The sequence below is a fragment of the Psittacula echo genome, assembly GCF_963264785.1.
Source record: "Psittacula echo genome assembly, chromosome: 6".
Lineage (NCBI taxonomy): Eukaryota > Metazoa > Chordata > Aves > Psittaciformes > Psittacidae > Psittacula > Psittacula echo.
In genome coordinates, this window is record NC_137743.1 from 29,420,183 (window position 1) to 29,440,525 (window position 20,343).

Consider the following 20,343-nt stretch of genomic DNA (forward strand, 5'->3'; position numbering starts at 1 on the left):
CTTAGCCTTCCTCACCTGCTCCCTAGCTTCCCGGGCAGCATCCCTGTATTCTTCCCAGGCTGCCTGTCCTTGCTTCCACCTTCTATAAGCCTCTTTTTTCCTTTGAATTTTCCTGAGCAGCTCCTTATCCATCCAAGGAGGTCTCCTGGCCCTCCTGCTGCACTTCCTTCTGGTTGGGATGCAACACTCCTGAGCTTGTAGCAGGTGATCCTTGAATAATAACCAAGAGTCTTGGGCCCCCCTGCCCTCTAGGGCTGTATCCCATGGAACCTCACTAAGCAGGTTCCTGAAGAAGCCAAAGTCTGCTCTCTTCAGGAGAAGTCCAGGGCAGTGAGCTTGCTGCACGCTCTTCTCACTGTCCCAAGGATCTCGAATTCGACCATCTTGTGATCACTGCAACCAAGGCTGCCCTGGAGCGTCGCATTTCCAACCAGCCCTTCCCTGTTGGTGAGCACGAGGTCAAGCATGGCACCTCTCCTTGTTGGCTCCTCTATCACTTGCAGAAGGAAGTTGTCTTCCACACAATTGAGGAACCTCCTGGATTGCTTGTGCCGGGCCGTACCTTCACTCCAACAGATGTCAGGGTGGTTGAAGTCTCCCATGAGCACAAGGGCCTGCGAGCGTGAGGCTGTTCCTATTTGTCTACAGAGCACTTCATCCACAGATTCCTCTTGATCAGGCGGTCTGTAACAGATCCCCACAATAATGTCCCCCATCGCTGTTCTCCCTTTAACCTTGACCCACACACTCTCTGTCGACTGCATGGAGTTTCAAATGTTTTCATGAGGTGATAGAGGGAAACAGCCTAACTCCAGCACAGCATTAGCATGAAAGATGCTATCTTGTACATACCTCAACTCTTTTTTTTTTTTTTTTTTTTCTTCTTCTTAAAAAATCTGGTACACAGCTGTATCAGCCTGGATGATAGGCAAGCCAGACAGCTTCTTGCTGCCTTCAATTAGCTGCTGAGTTTGTCTTATCTTATGGACTTCTCTCAGGCCCTTCCTTAGAACCAGCTACTCAGTTAAATTGAGAACTCGTTCTCTGTTCTTAATTGAATTAGCTCTTGATAATTCTTCCAGTCTTCTGTCATCCTGTTTTTGGTATTTAGGCATTGGGTGTGCCTTGTCTCAGTTTTAAAGATGGTTTAGATTTTGCTTGTTGCTGCCTCCAGGCCTTGAGGTGCTTCTTATCAACTCTTGTGCAGGCCCAATAGCATGCATAGCATTTTACATTGGGCCATTTGAATAAATATCCTGTGCCCTGCTTTATTAATTCCTTACTGAAATAGGTCATGCCAGTGTTCTCCAAGTGCTTTGTAGCCAGTGTGTCCATTTTCATCATGCTCTGCCTACTCAACTCAACCCCCCTTCCAGATTCATAAAGTGTCATGGTGATTCTGGAAAACCTTTACTCTGCCAGCATATCTGCAAGTTATTGCTCTCTTATAAGCTTTGCAACAAGCAAATTGATAATCTGCTGATCCTTTAGAAAGTACACTCTTGCGGATGGGGACCTGCTTTTTTTTCTTTCCCAGCTGCTTGGCTGAGTGCAGCTCTGATCTTTGCTTTGATGTTTGTTTCTTGGTTCATTTATCAGCAGCAGAGGTGTTCATCACAGTTTTGCATGGGTTGGTTAATATTCTTGGATCATACCCATTGCTTACATCAACAGAATTTGCTATCTGAATCTGTATATTTCTCTACTGCTTTTTTTGTCAAACTAGGCTTTCAGCCTAGAAATGAGCAAGGCAGGATAAATGAGTTATCATCCATTTGCCATTCTTTGTTCCAGGCAGCTAACACAATAATACATTTTAATCCAAAATAGTAAATGTGCTTTCACCAGAGATGGGGTCATATCCAGATTTGTACTTTGCCAAAGAATTTGGAGAATTTTGGGAGGGTATTTGGAACTCATTTTATCCTTGCCAATTGTAGTAATAGCTTCAAAGTCTGTCTCCAAATGTTTGTGTGTTTGGGTGTCCTTTACATGAACACTGCTTTAATAAATAAATGTCAATTAGCGTAGTTTAGTTCATATCCACCAAATTCTCTTTTTAATATAATTAAAAGCCAAGAACAATTGTTTAGTGGGATGCTGAGCGCTGAACTGGCCCACAGGAGCTTAGATTCAGTTTCCAGATTTGCCACCATGTCTTTGAGCAGTCTCTCTGGCTCTAATCCATCAAAGATGGTTAAACTCATGTGTAATCATAATGAAGTTGGTAGAACGTGTCACTTTCAGGTTACGCATGCATTTCAGTGGCTTTGCAGAATTAGGCCTACAAGTGCACTGCAGAGTGAGGATATAATGATGCTTCCCCAAGTCACAGAGTTGTTTTAGGATAAAACCATATACTCCTGGGGAAACAGTCTGTGTAGGTAGCTCATGGTCCCAGCACTGCACTTCCTTCTTTTCCCTGTCAGCTATAATCATGCTGTCAGTATTAAGGGTGACTGGTTAGATTGGCTGTTTCTGCTCACTACTTTTTTCTGTCATTAGCCATGACTCCTGTGAGCTACAAAGTGTGAATGCTGTGAGGAAGGAAGCATCCTGCTGAGGAGGGTGAAATAGTAACAGAAAATGCATCTGATTTCTATAATGTAATAACCAGGCAGTCTGGTTATCACCTCGCTCCATCCCTTCCATTGCTGATCTGTCCTCTTGAGCTTCTTGTGGAATTTTTTTTTATTCCTCTGGTTTTATCTGCGCTTATGAGTTCTGGGTGAGTAAAATTATGGAAGCTGTTCAGCAGGGTTAGTGGGTCATACATATCTGGACGTCTGCACAAAGTGGTTCCTTGCAGCCCGACTTGCCAAAATGGTTGCTTAGCACCAGAGCGGTTTTTAAGCTGTGTCTGTTTTTCTTGTAGCCCACAGGCACCTCAGCCACAGGCACCAGAGACTCCCTGGGCAGATGAAGAAAATGTAGTTTATCACCTGACTGATGAGGACTTCGACAAGTTTATAAAAGATCATTCATCTGTGCTAGTGATGTTCCATGCACCATGTGAGTTTGTTTTCTGTACCCTGAGTCAAATCCTTGCTAACAAAACCAGTAATGATTTTCTGAGGAGGTTTCACAGAACTCAAAGTCCAGGCTTCTTTTGTTTGTGGTGATTGTTAAATACACAAGGCGTGAAATGTTTGTGAAGTTGCTGACTTCAGGTTTAGGACAGAGATGTGCTGCTGGAAGTGATGCTTTGTAAGCTGAGTCAAAACATAACTGAAGAGTGTAATGATGCTTAAATAGTCTGAGGACTCATAATTTTACAGCATGATTTCCCATTTTCAGCTCGTCTTCTGTGTTGTCTGCTTTCAAACCAGAGCTCTGGTTGATCAAGCAGCTCAATTTGATAACTGTGAGCGCCTGAGTCCTTGTTCGTGGCTGCTGACGTGTCATTTTGGGTATTTTTCACTCTTCTGCTGCATTTTGGTCTGTGGCAATGTAAGAAGGGGGGATAAGAGGGGTGGTTGTCATTACATACTGTGCTGAGCTATGCCAAAACTGAGTCTAAGTTCAGAAAGTCCCCAGGACTTTTGGAAACTAGTGCAGAGCTGAGCTGGTAGTGATGCTACTTACTGTTTGGCTGAGAATGCATTGGACTGATTATTTTCATGACTGGCAGTTTTAGTTTGAGCAATGAAATGGCAATGAGTTGCTTTCAGAAAGCTGTTCCAGCCAACGCTGTCCTCCTGTACACTGTTGTGTGGAAGCGTGTGCTTTGTTCACTTAGGATGGAACCTGTTCCAGCTACGTAGCTGGCTCTACCTATTCTTTGTGTCTGTGATAGAAGGTTCAGGTTCAGATCTGCTATGCTGGGTGATACACAGCTTCTGTCTCCTCTTGCTGCTGTGCTGGCAGTTGCACTTGGGTGAATGTTCATTTTCATGGGCATAGATTTGAAGGCTACAGCTCTGGAGGCAGGCTGTGTGCTCACAGCTGAACAACTGGGTCATGGCACAGAGGCTGAAAGCCTGCTTCCTTTTAAGCTAATAGGAGCTATCTCCAAAATTCCCTTTTTTTTTTTTTTTTCCTGGGTCAGCTCATAAGACTCATTTGAAAAACACATCATAATGAGTTTGCTTTGCCTGATGAAATGTCTAGGGATTTGATCTGCTGAAGCAGGTGACTTGACTGCCGTGTCGTCACTGTGTTCACTGGATTATTTATACTAATGAAAGTGGGACTGGAGATTAATGCATGGTCTAAAAACCAAAGGACAAGTAGCAGAACTGATGAAGCTTGGTTTGCTCAGGAGTTATCCTTCGTTACCCAAATCCTTCCTTCCCCAGATTACCATGCACTCCAGTGTGCAAGTGACAGCATGGGCTGCTACTCCTCAGGAGCTGTATGCTTGCTGGTTTGGCTAAACTGCTGCCAACAAGAAATGTAACTGCTGAATTTCCCTTTTTCCCCTCTCTGTGCATAGTGGCTTGGGATGTGTTCTCTGTCTACCCCCAGATTTCAAGGTTTTACAGATGTTTAGTTGTATTGAAAAGCTTTGCCATTTTGGGGGTTTGTAAACGGGCAATGGAGTCCAGTCGTGTATTTGGGAGGAGGAGGAGGGGGAAGAAATCAACAGTTGGCCTTTGCAAATGTTATTTCTTTAGGAAGTCAGATTAAAAATAGATGAATACACACAGCTGCAATCAGATTTTGTAGTAAATTTAAGTTAGTTATAGATCTGAACAGTGCTTTTTTCAGTTTGGGTGTTTTATAAATATTTTCTAAATATTTTCTAAAACACAAATAATACAGTTTTAGGGGTAATTATACTGCATGACCTGTTTGGAGAGGAGCAGCACTTCCAGGTAGGTATGTTTTGTATTAAGGGGCATTCTGTGCTAAGGTACAGCAGTACTTTGGCAAATGCTTTAAAAGTAAATCAAATGCCTGAATCAGGCTGTTGCAGTCTCCTGATAACATGTTCCAGTTGCTCAGAGTTGGGATAAAGAATGTTCCTTGGCAGAACAACTCAACTTTAAATGCAACTTGAATATTTGGGGCATTTTATTTACATTCAGGTGGCAGTGGTATGCCTGTGCAGAATCCAGCTTGTACATGTGTAAAAAGATCTGTGTTTGTAAGAATCCTCTCTTGGCATCGTCAGCAGAGAGTATATGGCTTGCAAACTAATTAACGACAGACAACTATAATAAACAATTATCTCCATGATTAAAAGATTTTATCTTAGCACTTCTTAAATGTGCTAATGGAATCACCTTATGAATATTAGGACATAAATTACTCCAGTAAAACAAGTGGTAAAAATAGAGGACGTCTTACTTGTTTTAGCCTTGGTAGCTTACGATGAGAAAGTTTGGGGTTTTTTCCTAAAAATTATGTATTAATAAAAAAATGTTGACACAGATGTACAGAATAGGGCCAGAATGTGGGATATATGTCTGTGTAACTAAGAATAAGCAAGGGGTTTTCAACACTGGCCTGGAATTAGCAACTACTTAAAACCCTGTGTCACCATGCAGCATACATGTGACTTGGAGTTTTTTAAGATATTATCAGTTTTGTGTTTGTGAGAAGTTCTTTTACTAGGGGAAGAATTATTTCAGTGATTCTTTAATTGAACAGTCAGATGGCCAGTGCACTAATAGAGTGTAGTATTAAAAGGTGTGTGGGGAATTGGAAACTTTTATTCCCCTCCAACATCTCACAACCCCCGATTGCTGAAGGTGCAGCTGAAACAAACGCATCCCTTGTAAATAGCTGTGAACTGCAGAACTGCTCTGTGATAGATGTGACCAGTTAAATCTCCATGCCTGTGGCTACTAATGATCATCCCTGGGGACCACCCTATAATTATCTACAATCAGTAGCTCTTACTAGCCCAATTAATGTCATGGCATTTTGGATAAAGTGCAGCCTAGCATAACTAGGCTCAACTAGAGCAAGTACATGAGACTTAAACACATCAAGGAGGTCTGCAGCATGCAACTTGCACCTCTTGCTATCAAGAGATGCCAGACCTTTTCTGCAATAATTTAGAACAACCATTGAAGAGAGGATGTGCTGCTACTGCTGGCGCTGAGAAATGTGGGTGAGTGTGGGTGGGCAGGAGGAGTTCATCCTGCTTTCATTTTGTAGGTCAGTAGGGACACAAAAGTAGGATTTTTAACCTTCTGAAACTCCTTGAAAAAGCCCTTAAGAAGATGTTCAATAAACCTGAATATTTAGCATAGATAAACAGTGACCCTAGCAGCCAGCAAGTCTGAAGGCACTTCGCCTCCTGAGCCATCTGTGATGGGTGTGCAAGCGTTGTGCTCCTTACCAAGCACTTTGCTGAAATTTCATAGCTGCTGGTGGCAAGCAGAGTGTTGTCCTGGATATATCGAGACTGGAGTCTTGCAGACATCTGAAGTGTTTATTCTGTTTTATTCAAAAGCTTCAGTTATGAACTGAGATCTCCTGCATTACAGAAAAGAACAAATAAATGGCCCCTTCCCAGAAAGGATTAGGAGTTTTTGCTTGGATAGAGCACATTTGCTAACATGAGATAGCACACTTATGTTAGTGGGCCTATTTCTGAGTCTGTAACAGAAGCTGTATTGCACCAACTAAAGCTAATTCTGTACCATAACATAAGTGCACCTTTGCCGCTTATGATAGTCTTCTGTTAGCAATGAGAATGAAGACTCCGTGCCTATATGTGCTGCTTGGTATCTGTGCCTACAACTGATCAATTTATTTAGTTGCCCAAGATGACAGCTGGGTTCTGAATGTCTCTAAATATGGGTTATGCTGCCAGTCAAGTGTTGTTAAATGCTTTAGTGACATGGGGACTTGCTAGGATTGAAAATGCTCCTGAATCACTTGAGCACAAAAAAGTCCTGTTTGTGTTTTTGGTTTCCCCATCAAACTGCTGAGTCTAATGCAATTTTAGAAATAATTCTGTCTAAAATATTTGCCAAATTAATGCAGGTTGCAGCATTTCCGACTTGGATCTTGTCAGAGGAATCAAAACCCCACAAACTTATCTTTCTACATCTTTGCAGCATTTTTCTCCAAAGCACATCTCAGAGTCTTGCACAAAATAAACCTAACCAGGTTGCTGATAAGTCAATTCAAATGCTACTGAAGTGTTTGAAGTCTAGGACTGAAATTAAATTCAGAAATGGGTTCTAAAAGTGTCTGCTTTTCATGCACAGGAGTTACTTTTCATTATGTCCTGTTAACACAAATGACATTGCTAACGTTTTAAAGTATACCTGTTCTTGCAGCGTCATGCTCGATAATGTCCTGGTGCCACCAGGAGCTGTAGCCTCCTCATGTATGTTCAGCAAGCACAGATCTAAGTAGTCTCTGATTAGTGGTGGTCGTCAGTCACCTCGGTTGGTTGCTTGGGTTGCTTTTTCCCTCTTTCATACCCTATCAGCCATTGCAGTCTGTGGTCCAGTACTGATGCCAGAGGTAACAGAGGGGGAAAAGGCGCTTTGGCTATCCTGTTAGTGTGAGCACGTGTTTACTTTTTAAAGGGTTAAACTAGTAAAGTGTTTTTTCTGCAGCACTTCTTCCTTGTACCTGATCTGAAGTTCGCATTAAACCTGTTTTTTTCCCAGCCCTCTTCATAGGACTCTTCAGCGAGTATGTAAGCTGCAGTTGTAGGACTGGAGGTTAGAAAGTAGTACCCTTAGTGAGAACCTGGCCTTCTTCCCTTCATAAGGAGGGAAGGCAGGGAAAATACGGCCTTTTCTTATTTTCTTTTTTTCCTTTCACTCCTTAATTTGTTCTTGGAAACTGCTTTGGAAATGCAGCCATGATACAGCTTTTCTTCCTCCCCCCTAATGGAAATGAACACAAAAATCAATCTGGAGACGATAAAATGCACTATAGTTTTGATATGTTGTTGAAATGTCCATGAAATTCCTTTCCTGTCCTCTGATATTTTCTCTCCCTTTATAAATCAACCTGATAAATTACGCAGTTGGTGCTTTCCAATGCCAGCTATTCAGCTGTGCAGGTTTTTAATTGCATAGGGAGCTGTTTTATCAATTTAGCTTTGAAAAACATCTTTTCACAGCCTTCACTCCTTTCCTCCTCCCTCTGCTGTGTGAAAACCCAAGGTTTTATGCCACTTTGTGGACTCATTTAAGAATGCCAACCAATTAGCGCAGTACAAGATGAAGGCCTCCAGCTTCTAACCAAGCAGCAGACTTGGATCTCTCCCTGCCAGCATGCCATCATTGGTTTCAGTGGGCTTGTTTTTGTTTCTGCGGCATGTGGTGAGGTTAGAATGTAGGAATCCATTGCTCTCTTTCAATATAAAGTAAAGCAAACCCAAAATGTGCCACAGAATCCAATCTGTTTTTTTCAAACTGGGTTTTACAACCATAAATAAATAAGTCTCCCCTTCAGACCCCCACTGGTTGCTTATGAAAGCTCCTTATGAAAGCAAGCTACCATTGCAGTGAGCACTAATTGGTATGTCTGCTGGCAGCCTCAACAGAAAGGCCATGAGTTGAAAAGGCTAAAGAATTAATTTACTGTGCAGCCTTTCTAGCACAGGTCAGCAGCAGCCCAACATTAGCAGCCTGTGATAAATAAATAAATAAATGAAAACTTAAGTTTTTGCATTCTAATTCATGATTCAGTCAAGGGTATTTTTCTTCAAAATGTAAACCAACATAGCTGCGTGAGTGGAGGTTAGAGGTTTGTGAGTTATCCGGACAGCAAGCGACACCAAATGTGGAATGGATGGAGATAGCCCTTAATTTTTGTTTGTCCCTGTCATATCTGACATCTGTGATTTTTAAAATAAAGTGTTGGCTATGTTCAGTGGCTGCATAGACAGCTTTTGGCATCTGCTTCAGATGTACTTCCTCTAGGATAAAGACACATGGTAGGTAGCTGGGAAGCTGTTAGACCTGTGCTAGGAGCCCCCTTAATTTATTTGGTGTCATCTAGCAGTAGCTTTTCATAAGAAGCTTCTGCTTGTCTCTGTTGATGGTATCAGTTTAGTTTTGAAGAAAGATACTCTTTCATCACTGAAGATCTGCCTTTGGGCCTCTGCCTTGGCACCAGACAAATCAGGTGTTTCAAAGAAAAGCTGTACATCTACCTGGTGTCCTTGCTCAGGTAGCTTCCCAGGAGGAACATTGGCAGCTTTTGGTATTCCTCCACATCTGCACTCTGCTGTTGCTTCCAGTTGTATAATGTTGATCAGTCCTTGGTCAAATATAACTGTGTGTGAGAAGATCTTATTGAACAGCAGAAGCTGAAAAGAAGAGCCATGTTTTCAAAATGCACTTTAGCACAGGGAGCTGGAAGCCAGAACTTTGGCAGGACGTAGCCCTCAGTCAGGGGTTTGCTGTAGAGTTTCCTGAAAGGCCTTTATGAGGTTTAACAATCCAGCCTCATGAATGAGCTCTGCTTTTGAAATGGGACTTTCTGGGCAGTGCTTTAGAAACAATTGTGCTTGCCATTCAGCGGTGTGAAGAAGACAAAGGCAAACAGTTCTGTGCACCTTGGCTGCAGTCTGAAAGGATTACTGGAAGTTTGTAGTGTGTTGGGCAGGTCATGTATTTGTGTATTTGGAAGCTTGGCAGATACTACATCCGTGTGATGTAGCTGTGTATGCTAATCCATGAGGTGATACACATGGAGACATGTATGTGTGAAGGTGCTTGCTGTGGGCTTGATCCTGTTCCTATCAGACCCTGCACAAATGTTCTTGCTCTCAGAGTAATTAGAGGAAGTTTTGAATGAGGCAGACTTCCTGGACTGTTATGTAGGTTGTAGGCAATACCGAGCTCTGGGTTTCTTGGTGAAGCAGTGCAGATATCAGGACAGGTTGTTACAATGCCCTGGTCACTGAAAGATTCAATTGTTGTGCAAATGCACTCAGATGATGAATGTTGCTGTTTAAGAGTCTGGACAAGTAGGTGAAGAGAAGAAATCATCAGTTTCAGCATTGTTCCTGGCTTTTTATATCCCTTAGGTGCCTAACTTTAATATTGCTTTAGTGCATTTTTAATGGAATGTATAATAAAATACTTCCCTGGACATGCGTAAATTGTGCCAACTTTCTGTTCATTGTATGTATGTACTTTTTAGCTGTATGTCACTGGCAGGCTACTAGAACAGATATATTCTTCACATAAACCAGTTAGAAACAGGTAAACTTTTTAGGCTCCTGAATCTGCTTCCACTGAAGTGAGCAAGTTCTGACTGTTGATATCAGTGGGAGGGTGACTGGGACAACTCAGACTAGGTTCATCCATATTTAAAAGCATGTAAGTCTACAACAGGATGTTGCTTGATACTACATATATTTGCATATCACCAGAAATATCAGGGACTGTAAGCAGTTCATTGCAGTGACCTGCCAGTGCAATGACCTGCTCAATTAATTACAACAATGGTTTCAGTGGAGATTTAATCAGACATTAAAACAGGAGTTCTTGAAAATGCAGCTAACTGGGAAAATGGAAGACACTCACATGGATTTTTCCTTTAATGACAATCCCACTTACATTTTCTGAGGGTTTAAAAATAAAAAAACAGTAAGGTTTTTTTAGTGGTACTTAATAGGAACATTGAGAGTGTAAAAATCCTAATAACTAGCTTGTGCAGTAAAACTTAATTGGATACCTAATGAAAAAGGTGAAGACAGTAATGACTGAGTCCATTGTCTCTTTTATGTTGGTCTTTTGATTCTAGAGCACACAGTTCATATAAGATTATTGTCTTTTTGAAGCAGTTTGTGAAACAGATTGTGCTCTTTGAGCAGGGTAAAGTCATAGAAAAGGATGATCCAGTGATAAAAGTGACAGCCTTGGCCTGGAGGTGTAAAAGTTTAGTTCCTTGACTTGCTTTGATTTGTACAATCGTGACCCAAGTTGCTAAATATTTGTCTTTGTTTCCAGTCTGTGAAGTGAAGATAACATTTCACTTTGCATAGGAGTTTTACCTGGCAAGCCTCTTCCAGACTGCAAGATGCTCCAGTATTGCAAGAATTGGGGTACAGAAGACATATGAACATGGCAAAGACTGAGTTAACACAACAAAAGTAGCATTCTGCCTTCGGTGTTCCCTGACTTGTGGCAGGCAGGTTTTTGGCCCCCAAGTTTAGGAAACCCCATCTGCTACTGAGTGAGCACAGAGCTCAGACAAGATTATCACAGCTATAGATACTGACTTGCAGCCTGCACCAGGACTTGAAGAGGGGAGTCTTGCCTTGCTCTCGTCCAGCTTCATAACAGAGTGGCAAACCCAGACTTTTGCAGTGTTCATGGCTACTTTGCCTTCAGGCTGCTTCTCGACTTGCTCTGTACCATGGTGCTGTTCTGGGGACACAGCGTATACTCCAGATAACTTACTAGCTAGCAGTTGTGGGTATTGAGAGCAATATACAGGACAGTAGTAAAGCAGGAAAGAAAGGAGCTGAACTGTAAATACTTGGGTTTTGTGAAATTTGTGGGATTTGTTAAAAATCCATCTCTGTGTGCTTACCTCCAATAGGGAGCAGTTAGCTTCTCTGTTAAAGAAGACATTTGTGAAGGCTGTTCCAACCAGGAAAAAAAAAATCTTTCGATGAATGTGTGGCAGGTGGTGTGAAGGGAACATCAGTTTCTTTGGGGATTTGCTGCCTCATTTCTCATATTACTGTTGCCTTCCCTCTCCTCTAACAAGTCCTTACTGACTAACAAACTATTGCAAAGGAGTAGCTACTGCTGCTGTGGGAGAAAGGGGCAGCTGAGAGCTGACGGCTGAAGGGAGACGTATCCCATTCTCCTCTTCTCTGGGTCTGTTGTAGGTTATTTAGCTATTCATTGTGGTCTTTTGGAGGATTTCTGAAATTTTAGCTGTGAGTGTGAGAGTGGCAGTTCGGTGATTGTCCTGCAAGCTTGACCCTAGTGTATGTATAAACCCTTAATGCTCTTGTGGTAATAGGAGTGAAGCATAACTTATTTTTATAGGTTTATTTCACTTGTCTCTAATGATAGGTTAACAGTAAGAATTAGCTCTAAGAATTAATGCACCAGGTTTATTTCTTCTGAAATTAAGTTTCTTGCCTGGATAAGCTTAATATGCAGTGGAGAGCTCTCATTTGGAAAATGCTTTACAGTATCTCTGCTACTTGAATCATTATCAACAGTTTTCATTATCAAGTTTATCTTCTTAAATATGCCTTCATTTTTTTATTATCCTGTAGAAGGTAGACAACTTACTTAAAGGACAAAAAATGGACAGAGAAACCTACAGTGAAAGATTGCTTGCCTCCCTGTCTGCTTCTTGTGCCCTTTCAGATGGTGACTTGGCAGGTGATGCTGTCTTTCAGAGTTACTAATAAATGAATCCATTGCTTTGATACTGAGGTATTGTGCTGATGATGGAGGTGTCTTCTGGGGTCCTGACTGCTTGTGATGAGTGAGCATCCCATCAAACTTCTAAGTGGCAGAATGCATCTCAGCTGCTAACCACTTCTGCTCTGATTTTGGACAAAAAGCTTGTGTTCTGCGTAGTATCCTTGCTGATACTTTTATAGGTATCTTCACAGTAATAACCAGTGTCACCATTGCTTCCAACACCCTTGCCTCATGCACACAAGTGCTTTGCAATGTACCTTTCTTAGGAAGATCTCTTTGCATTGCATCCATTTTTCTGATGTTTTATACAGATTGCATCCTATGAAATCATTTGCTTGCTATGCTGTTTTCCTGAGCTGGACATTCAAAGCTATCTTATCTAACCTCTGTTCTCTGTTTTTTTCATTGCTAAATCCAAAGTATATAGTCTAAAGTCTTCCAAAGGGGTGATAAGAGTGTGAGTGAAAGCCGTGCAACTCCTATTCCTTCCCCAAGGCAAAATTATGTTGATCATGTGGCAATGGAGGGGGTTGAGGGGAGAGAGAAGAGATCTTTTTGAATGTGGAATAATTATGGTTTAATTGAGAAGGGAACCTTCTGGAGGTATTTTTCATAAACTCTCAACAATTTCACCTTAAGGCAGTCATGCTGTTGTCTCTCTCACATTTCAATAGGGGAAGATTAATTTTAACACCTACTCAGGGCTATGTTCCTCTAATCTGGTGTAGGAAGTGTAATTCATATCTCCTGATGCCAGCTGATCCACCTTCCTTCACTTTTTTCCCCACCCAAAAGGGATAGTAGGAGGCACCATCGTCTCCCAGCACTGATTTCTGCCAGTCACACCGTATAGTTTTGACCAAGAGGGTATATACATGCAGCATAATCTGCAGTAGCTGGAAGCTGAAGCTAGATTTGTAATGGAAATAAGGAACCATGTGATTTTTGTTGTTAGTTTCTTTTGAATAAAGATGGTTGGCTAGCTTAAAGATTGTTCGTAGTTGCATGCTGGAGTCTCAGCCATTGCAGATGGGGGTATATTTTTCGAAGTCTAATTTCAGGAGCCTGGCTCAGCCAGGGCTCCCTGTGAGGTTAAAAGCAGAGAGAGCACCTTGAGGGCAAGCTAGAGCAGAAATATCTCTCTCTGCTTAACTCTCTGGCATCCCTGGGAGGTAGCAGCCTGTGACTGAGGTTAGCCTTGGAGAATATTCACCCTTTCCCCTGAACCTTTACATCAAAAGAAGATATGCTTCAGCGTGACCAGAAATGAAGGCAAAACCATGTGTTACACAATTCATCAAAGCTGTTGTCATTTAAATCCTGTGCAGGCAGCCAGCAGGACCTGCTCTGGGTTTCTCCCCATCTGTGCTGAGCCTTCCCCTGCTGAGGTCTGTTGCTGGCTCAGGGTATCCCTTCTGCTGGAGCTGGCATGGATGCAGATAGGGTTCCTGGAGGATATGTTTGATTAAGCTATTGTCTTAGTTTGATCTGATTTATGTAATGCAGTGATCTGACTGTCTTTTCAAAAAAATAATCTGAACTTGTACTGTAACTATAACATAAATCTGTTATAAATCTTCTGCTGAGCAGTTTCAGTGATGCTGGGGGGAAAACAGCTATGCCAGCCTGGGAAACACAATTAAAAACTGGATTTCAGATGCTTTCACCTCTACAGCCAAGGTGATCAGGTAGGGGCACGAGGCTTGGCTTGCTCAGCGTGCATCCTCATGTACCAGGCAGGTGTCAGGTAGTTCATGTGGTGTTGGCCTGCTCTTGTGGCCTGATCAGGAGTTTGTTGGTGTCTGAATCATTTGGTAGTGACCCATGCTGCGCTATTCTGTTATTCTCAGTACCACTAAGGCTTTCCCCCAGAGACATCTGTGCCTGCCGCATGTGCTTTGCATGCACGAGATGCTCCCAAGAGAGACAGTGGCTGGTGTGGGGTCACTACTGCCTCAGCAAGTGATATGGACAGGAGAAGGGGTGACCAATTTGTAGTCATTTCGTGCCTTGACTTCCCACTGAGGAGCTGCTGGAAGCAGGCAGGGGCTTTCTTCTGTGTGCACAAGCGGGGATTGGATTTGCACAGATCATTGCGTGCACAGATTGACTGTACTGTGAGTTTGTGGTAATGCCAGTGAGGTGGTGATAATGGCAGGGACGAGGCGCTGTACTGCTCTCCTGTCACTTGAGCAGCCCACACAGCTGAGGCATTAGGCTGCAACCGCATAAATGTAGCATGACTGCAACAATCCAACCTGCTGAAGAATTTTCCTTCTAGTTCCTCAGAGTCTTTTCTATGATGACCTTTCACAGGCTTTGTCCTTGGTGAAGCCTTAAAGCTGTTTGCTTGTCACTTATCCCTAAGCAGTGTCAGACTTGCTCAGATCAAACCTGCCTTTAAAAGTACAGTAGTGAGGTGGGGGGTCTGAATTTGTGTACATGTGTGCACATTTATAGCAACTGAAAATCTGAATTCAGGATCACGTTAAAGAGGTTGAAGCTGCTCCTCCTGATCTTACAAGACGGCATCAAGCCTTGAAACATCTTTGTCTTTAAGTATCTGGAATTTTGCCTAGATGGACAATGCTGCTCATGAGAAGGAGATGGATGGTTTTATGGGAGGAAGTACCCAGAAGGAAAAGAATGAATAACATTTCTTGAGCTCCTGATCCTTCATAAGGTGATTATTTCTTTAAAAAGCAGAAACCTAGGTATCAGGGCGTGACCTGATAGCTAATGACCTTTATGACTGTTAAGTGAACATGTAGCCAACACACTTGCAAATTCATACCTGTGATTATGGGGAGAAACATCTGCTTTTGTCATTCTTCCTTCCTACCAAATTTGTGATTTCCCATCAGATGTCTGCAATGCAGATGGCTAAATTATACAAGAGGATCTGCAGCTGTTGTAGTTTATGCTCTCTTACACCGGTGAAAGAACTGTGAGCTGCCTTGTGTCAAACCTTAGAGTTACTCTATTACATGATGTGTTTGAAGTCCTTGTGTGTTAGACTTCCATGGCAGAAGAGAATACATTTGCGTACTCACATGCATGATGAGAGGGGTGAGACTTGACTGTACCCTTGCTCCAGTTCCAAGGATTGTGTCTCCCCTCCGTGTACATACTCTTTTTTTTTTTATATATATGCAGGTATATATGCACACGTAAGGGCTGGCTATTCTGCTGTGTTAAGAGGTCACTGTTCCTTTGGGATTAGGAACGGAGAAAGCAAAGGCGTATTCCCAGGTGTCAAATATTTAGAGAGCAAAGGTGCATCTGAGCTTTTTGAGATTTTTTTATTTGCCTTTTCTTGAAGTTGTCTGTAAATGTTCTGAGTGTATTCTGAGCTGCCAGTTGTAGTTGCTGAAAGCAGGACGTGCTTTGTGCTCCAAATCTGTTTTCTCATCAGGCTAATGGGGGTATTTTTGGTACGCTGCTGTAGATGGATGTAGGGATGGCATGATACAGAAAATAACCGGTACATGATAATAGTACTCAAGCAGAATGTCGATGGCAGAAATGTAATGATTCTTTAAAATCTTTATTTGAAATTTAATTTATCTCGAGGGTTCTCCATGTCAGAAATCCCTTGTCCACAAACGCCTGAATGTTGGCTTTTATCTCTTGCTTGTCATGTACACTTCAGATCCTCAATGTTGTCTTGAAATGAGCAGACATGACCAAAAGCACCGTGTTTGTTTATATTGCTGTTAATAACCTGAAAGAAGCAAACAGTGAATGAAAGAAAGAGATTTATGTTGTGGGGACAGCACTAAGATAGCATGTACAGGAGCTTAGCTAGAGCTGCTTGTCTGATTTTCTGCCTGTATTCTGCAGGCCAAACTTGGTTTTAACAGTAGAAAGGTTTGCATTGAAAATGTCTGGAGCAACTGTGCTTTGTACTGTGAGCCTTTGCTATGGTGCTGAGCATAGATATTTACTTGTAAAAAAAGTTGTTTGGTACATTTGTTAACCTTCCCTTTGTGCTCTCCCTTGCATGTTAGAATTGCTCTGTCTGCACTTGGCCTTTGCCTCTGCACTTGCATATGGTCACCCTCTGAGAACGGTGAAGTGCTAAGCGAGAGTTGTCCTCTGCCCTGTGGTGTATATTCTAGAGGGGAGTGACTTGTCTGCACTGGGGTGATGTGAAGACCTTTGATTGCCGTTGTTCTTGGGGTGCAGCTGAGCTAAGCTGTGAGACAACTGTACTGACAGACGGAGCTGTTTATCTGCCTGGCTGTGCAGTGCAAATGAGAAGATTGATTACAAATAAACTGTGAAAACAGAATCCTTCCTTCGTATAGACATCTGTTTTAAAAAAGGTTAGCAAGGGCCTGTCTTGTGCCAGATGTCCTAGCACTGATTTTTCAAAGTTTTGACTTTTTTCCTGTCTTGTAACACTCCTTTCCATTTATTCTGTGTGCTCTTTCCATTCGAGCCTTGGCTTTTGCAGCCTGGGACGTCTTTTGTGCAAGAGGAGCAAGGTAAATCATTGAGAGGTCAAAGAAGTTGACCAGTTCAGAGCTGTTCACCAAAGCCGTGCAGTGAACCCCATGCTAGATGAAGGGTAACTGAGTTGCACCTCCAGGGGAGCTACTTTTCTTGTGTGAGAAAAGACCAAGACTCTGGGAGTCCTCTTCCATAGACACCTGTAAGTCCCTTGGTGTTTCCACCAGCCATCACACAAAGAGGCTCAGAGGATGTCAGTGCTTGGAGTAGGCTGCAGGGCATCCTTGAGTTGACCCCGACCTTTCTCTTCTCACCTGGGATTGAACAAGTCACTTCGCTTGCTTAGTCTTCTAGTTTTAATGTCAGGGTATACTTGACATGACAGCGCATCTCTAAGAGCCCATCTGTCACAGACCTGCAGGCTCCTTTCCACTCTTCCAGAAGACCATATGCAGTACATTTGATCATCTGGCCTGAGAGCCTCTAAGGTTATTGGTATTTTCCCATTCATTTTATGAACAGAAAATGTCTAGAACTAGGGGAGCTCAGCACAGAGAGATACAGCTGCTGCTAGATGAGCTAATGTAGCAATCAAAGGAGAGGCAGTGACCTTGGAATTCATTCAAATGACTTTTTCATTGGTCTTGAGAATCTAATGGTAATCCTCACAGGATTATTGAAAGGTAGGATAAATAATCATAGGAGAGATGAATTGATTTGCAGTGTGTAGGTCTGACTTTTAATTCATATCTCCCCTTTTCTGCAATGGTAGGTGGAGGCAAGCTATAACATGCAATAGCAAAATTATTATAAGGATGGCCAGAGAAGAAACTTTTAGAGTGGGAGAAGTTCTTAAGATTTGTTGTCCCTCTTTCAGATTCAGTTTAATGTGGTGGCTTTTTTTCCAGGCTTGGCATATTGTGCTGTCCTCTGTCAAGGGTAGAACAAGCATTGCATAATAAAGATTTGAGGGCTTCACTTTGCATTAAAGTGCCTTTAAAGATGTGATCCTGGTTCCCCTTTATTTTAAGCATGAGTGAGTTGGCTTTGTGAGGCAGTCAGTAGTGCTGTGTCTATGTGATATTCATAAAAGAACCCAGAACAGTCACATTTCGCAGTCTGGATATCTTTCTCCAAAACATTACTTCCATGATTTTCAGAGGCTTTGGATTATTTTTTATTTCCTGCACAAAGTATGCCTAACTTGTTTGATTTATGTCGGGCTTTTTTCTTTTCCCCTCTGCATAGTTTGTGAAAACTCAGGTGGTTTGATGCTGTTGACTGATCAGATCTAATATTAATGATTGTGGAATATAGTGTAGATTGTGTGGATACTCTGTCTAGACCGCAGTACGAAGCTTTCTCTGGCTGGAGGACATGCTGTGTAAAGCCCACAAGGTGAAGCCACCCCTGCAGAAAAGTAACTTTTTGTGCAAATTTGAGCTAGCTATTTCAGAGAGTTTCCCAGGTATCTGAACTGGGACTTGAAATGCCCTTTGTTTAGAACTGAGGAAGAGCATGAAATGAATAAAGTTCCCTGCTCCTAAAGAAGAAATAAATCAACTCAAGCAGATGTCAAAGGGAACTGTCAGCCCCTTCCACAAAGCCATATGCCTGTAAGTTTTCTGTGGGTGGCAAATAAATCATTTTGCCAGCCTCTTTTGTGCTCTTAACCAAGACAAACAGTGTTGAGAAAGTAGCTCTTCCTCAGCCTTTTCCAGTTTTGTCCTGAATTCACATCTGAAGCTATTGGATCAGGTTCTCAGCTTGGTGGCACGTGCTCCCACCACCATGTAAAACCAAAGCAAAGCTTCTTTCTTCAGCTGAGATCCTCTCGTTCTGCTGTGCCTACCATGTTAAAGCATTGGGGTTTTGCTCAGAAGGAGGACACGAGGCTTTCTAATGCTGTGGTTGCTATGTGGATGACTGAGTGCTATGAACCTTAGCTGGTGTTTGAACTGGAGTTTGGTCTGCGAGCAACCATTTGGGTATTTGCTGTAATTCTCAGATGAGATTTGCAGCCTTTATTCAGATGTATCCACCCTGTAGATAAACATGCCCTGAAAGTGTTTCATGGTGTGCTGTGGTGGTTGGAGCTCTGCTGAAGTCCCTGTTTGCTGTGGTGAAGTTACACCTGGATGTCTTACAGCTTCTTGGCTGTGAATACTCTTTGACTTGTGCTGTATAAACCATGGTTGTCTGGTTCAGTTCAGGCTTAGGTTTGCATCTGCTGGCTTCAGCAGTCATCCCATTAGAGGAAATCAAAGCAGCACTAAGAATCACAGTCCTTGGTTTATTTTCTTTTGGACAGTGTTGCAAAAATAGCCCCAGCCCTGTTACCCAAACACCTCAGAAACGGCTTTTGCTGAAGCTGCAGTGAAACAGATTTCTAGCCGTATTTTCAGATACGACTTTCAAAAGCTCAGCAAAGCCTGGGCTTTCAAGTGCCCCTTCCAACAATAACAGCTGAAGAAAGAAAAGCTGGCTGCTGCTGCAAACAAGAGGAAAAAGGACGGCAGGGGATTGCATTGGGATTACATTTCACTGGGGCAGGGGAGTGCAGCGTGTCTGGGTCATGCCAGGCACCTTATAACACCTCTGCACATCTCTGGTCTGTGCACAGGAGCCATCCCTCACCCTGGCCACGTGTCAATCCCAGCCACTCCATCACTTTGCACTGACCCTGCAGGTCCTTAGGGGGCAATAGTGGGGGTGAGGAAGGGGCTGTCCGGGAGGCCCAGCATCACGCTGGAGGTGCTGAAGCATAACTTCACATTGCAGCAGGAACCTCACCTGGTCCTGGAAGTTCAGCTTGCCTGGAAGCAATTGCACCGCCTGAAAGCAGTTTAATTTACAGCCAAATAATTTATTTCAGATCTGCTTTTCTCACTCATGCATTCATGTTACTTTACTGTAATGTCAGTACATAGCACTGAAGTAATGGCAGATCTCTGGAGAACTTCACACAAGCAAGAAAGCACCATTATCTTGGTTTTACAGGCCCTGCTTATGTTGAGAACATATGTGGTGGTGTAATTACACTGATGTGATTAAATCAGTGCAAATCCTTGCTAGAGAGACATGCTGCACCACTGTAAAGCAGGGCTTATTATCAGTGCAGTTTAATTCAAATTACATTACTCGATTAAGCTGTGCTAGCATAAGCCTCTGTTTAAACTCAGGAAGTCACGTGAGGGCCTGTGTTTCTTTTTAAAGCAGATGAAGATTTGGAAATTAAAATGGGTGAGGTTGTACCTTGCCCAGGAACATGCTTAAAAGCAGTGCACTCGATGAGTGTTCATAGTGCTTTCTGGGAGGAAAGGGGTGTGTGTGTACAAATTCATGGGGTTTATTATTAATTTTTAATAGATTAAATTCTTTGTTTAAACCAAAGCGACCACTTTGGAAAGATCCTAAATCATACTTTACAAATAAATTTACAAATGCTTTACAAATAAATTCAGTAAAATCCACACTAAATTCTAGTAAGCCTCTACCACATGGTCTTGGATTTTGATAATGGCTCAATGGGTCAGTGAATAACCATAGCGTGTACAAC

General features: G+C 42.4%; 1 protein-coding gene across 1 annotated transcript in view; it reads left to right on the plus strand.

Annotated features, from left to right (window-relative positions):
• Positions 1-20,343, plus strand: part of PDIA5 (protein disulfide isomerase family A member 5) — a 103,083-nt gene that overhangs the window by 50,821 nt on the left and 31,919 nt on the right. Inside the window, exon 11 of the mRNA XM_080621496.1 lies at positions 2,876-3,012. Coding sequence (XP_080477622.1) covers positions 2,876-3,012 — 137 coding nt within the window. The remainder of the gene's footprint in view (positions 1-2,875; positions 3,013-20,343) is intronic.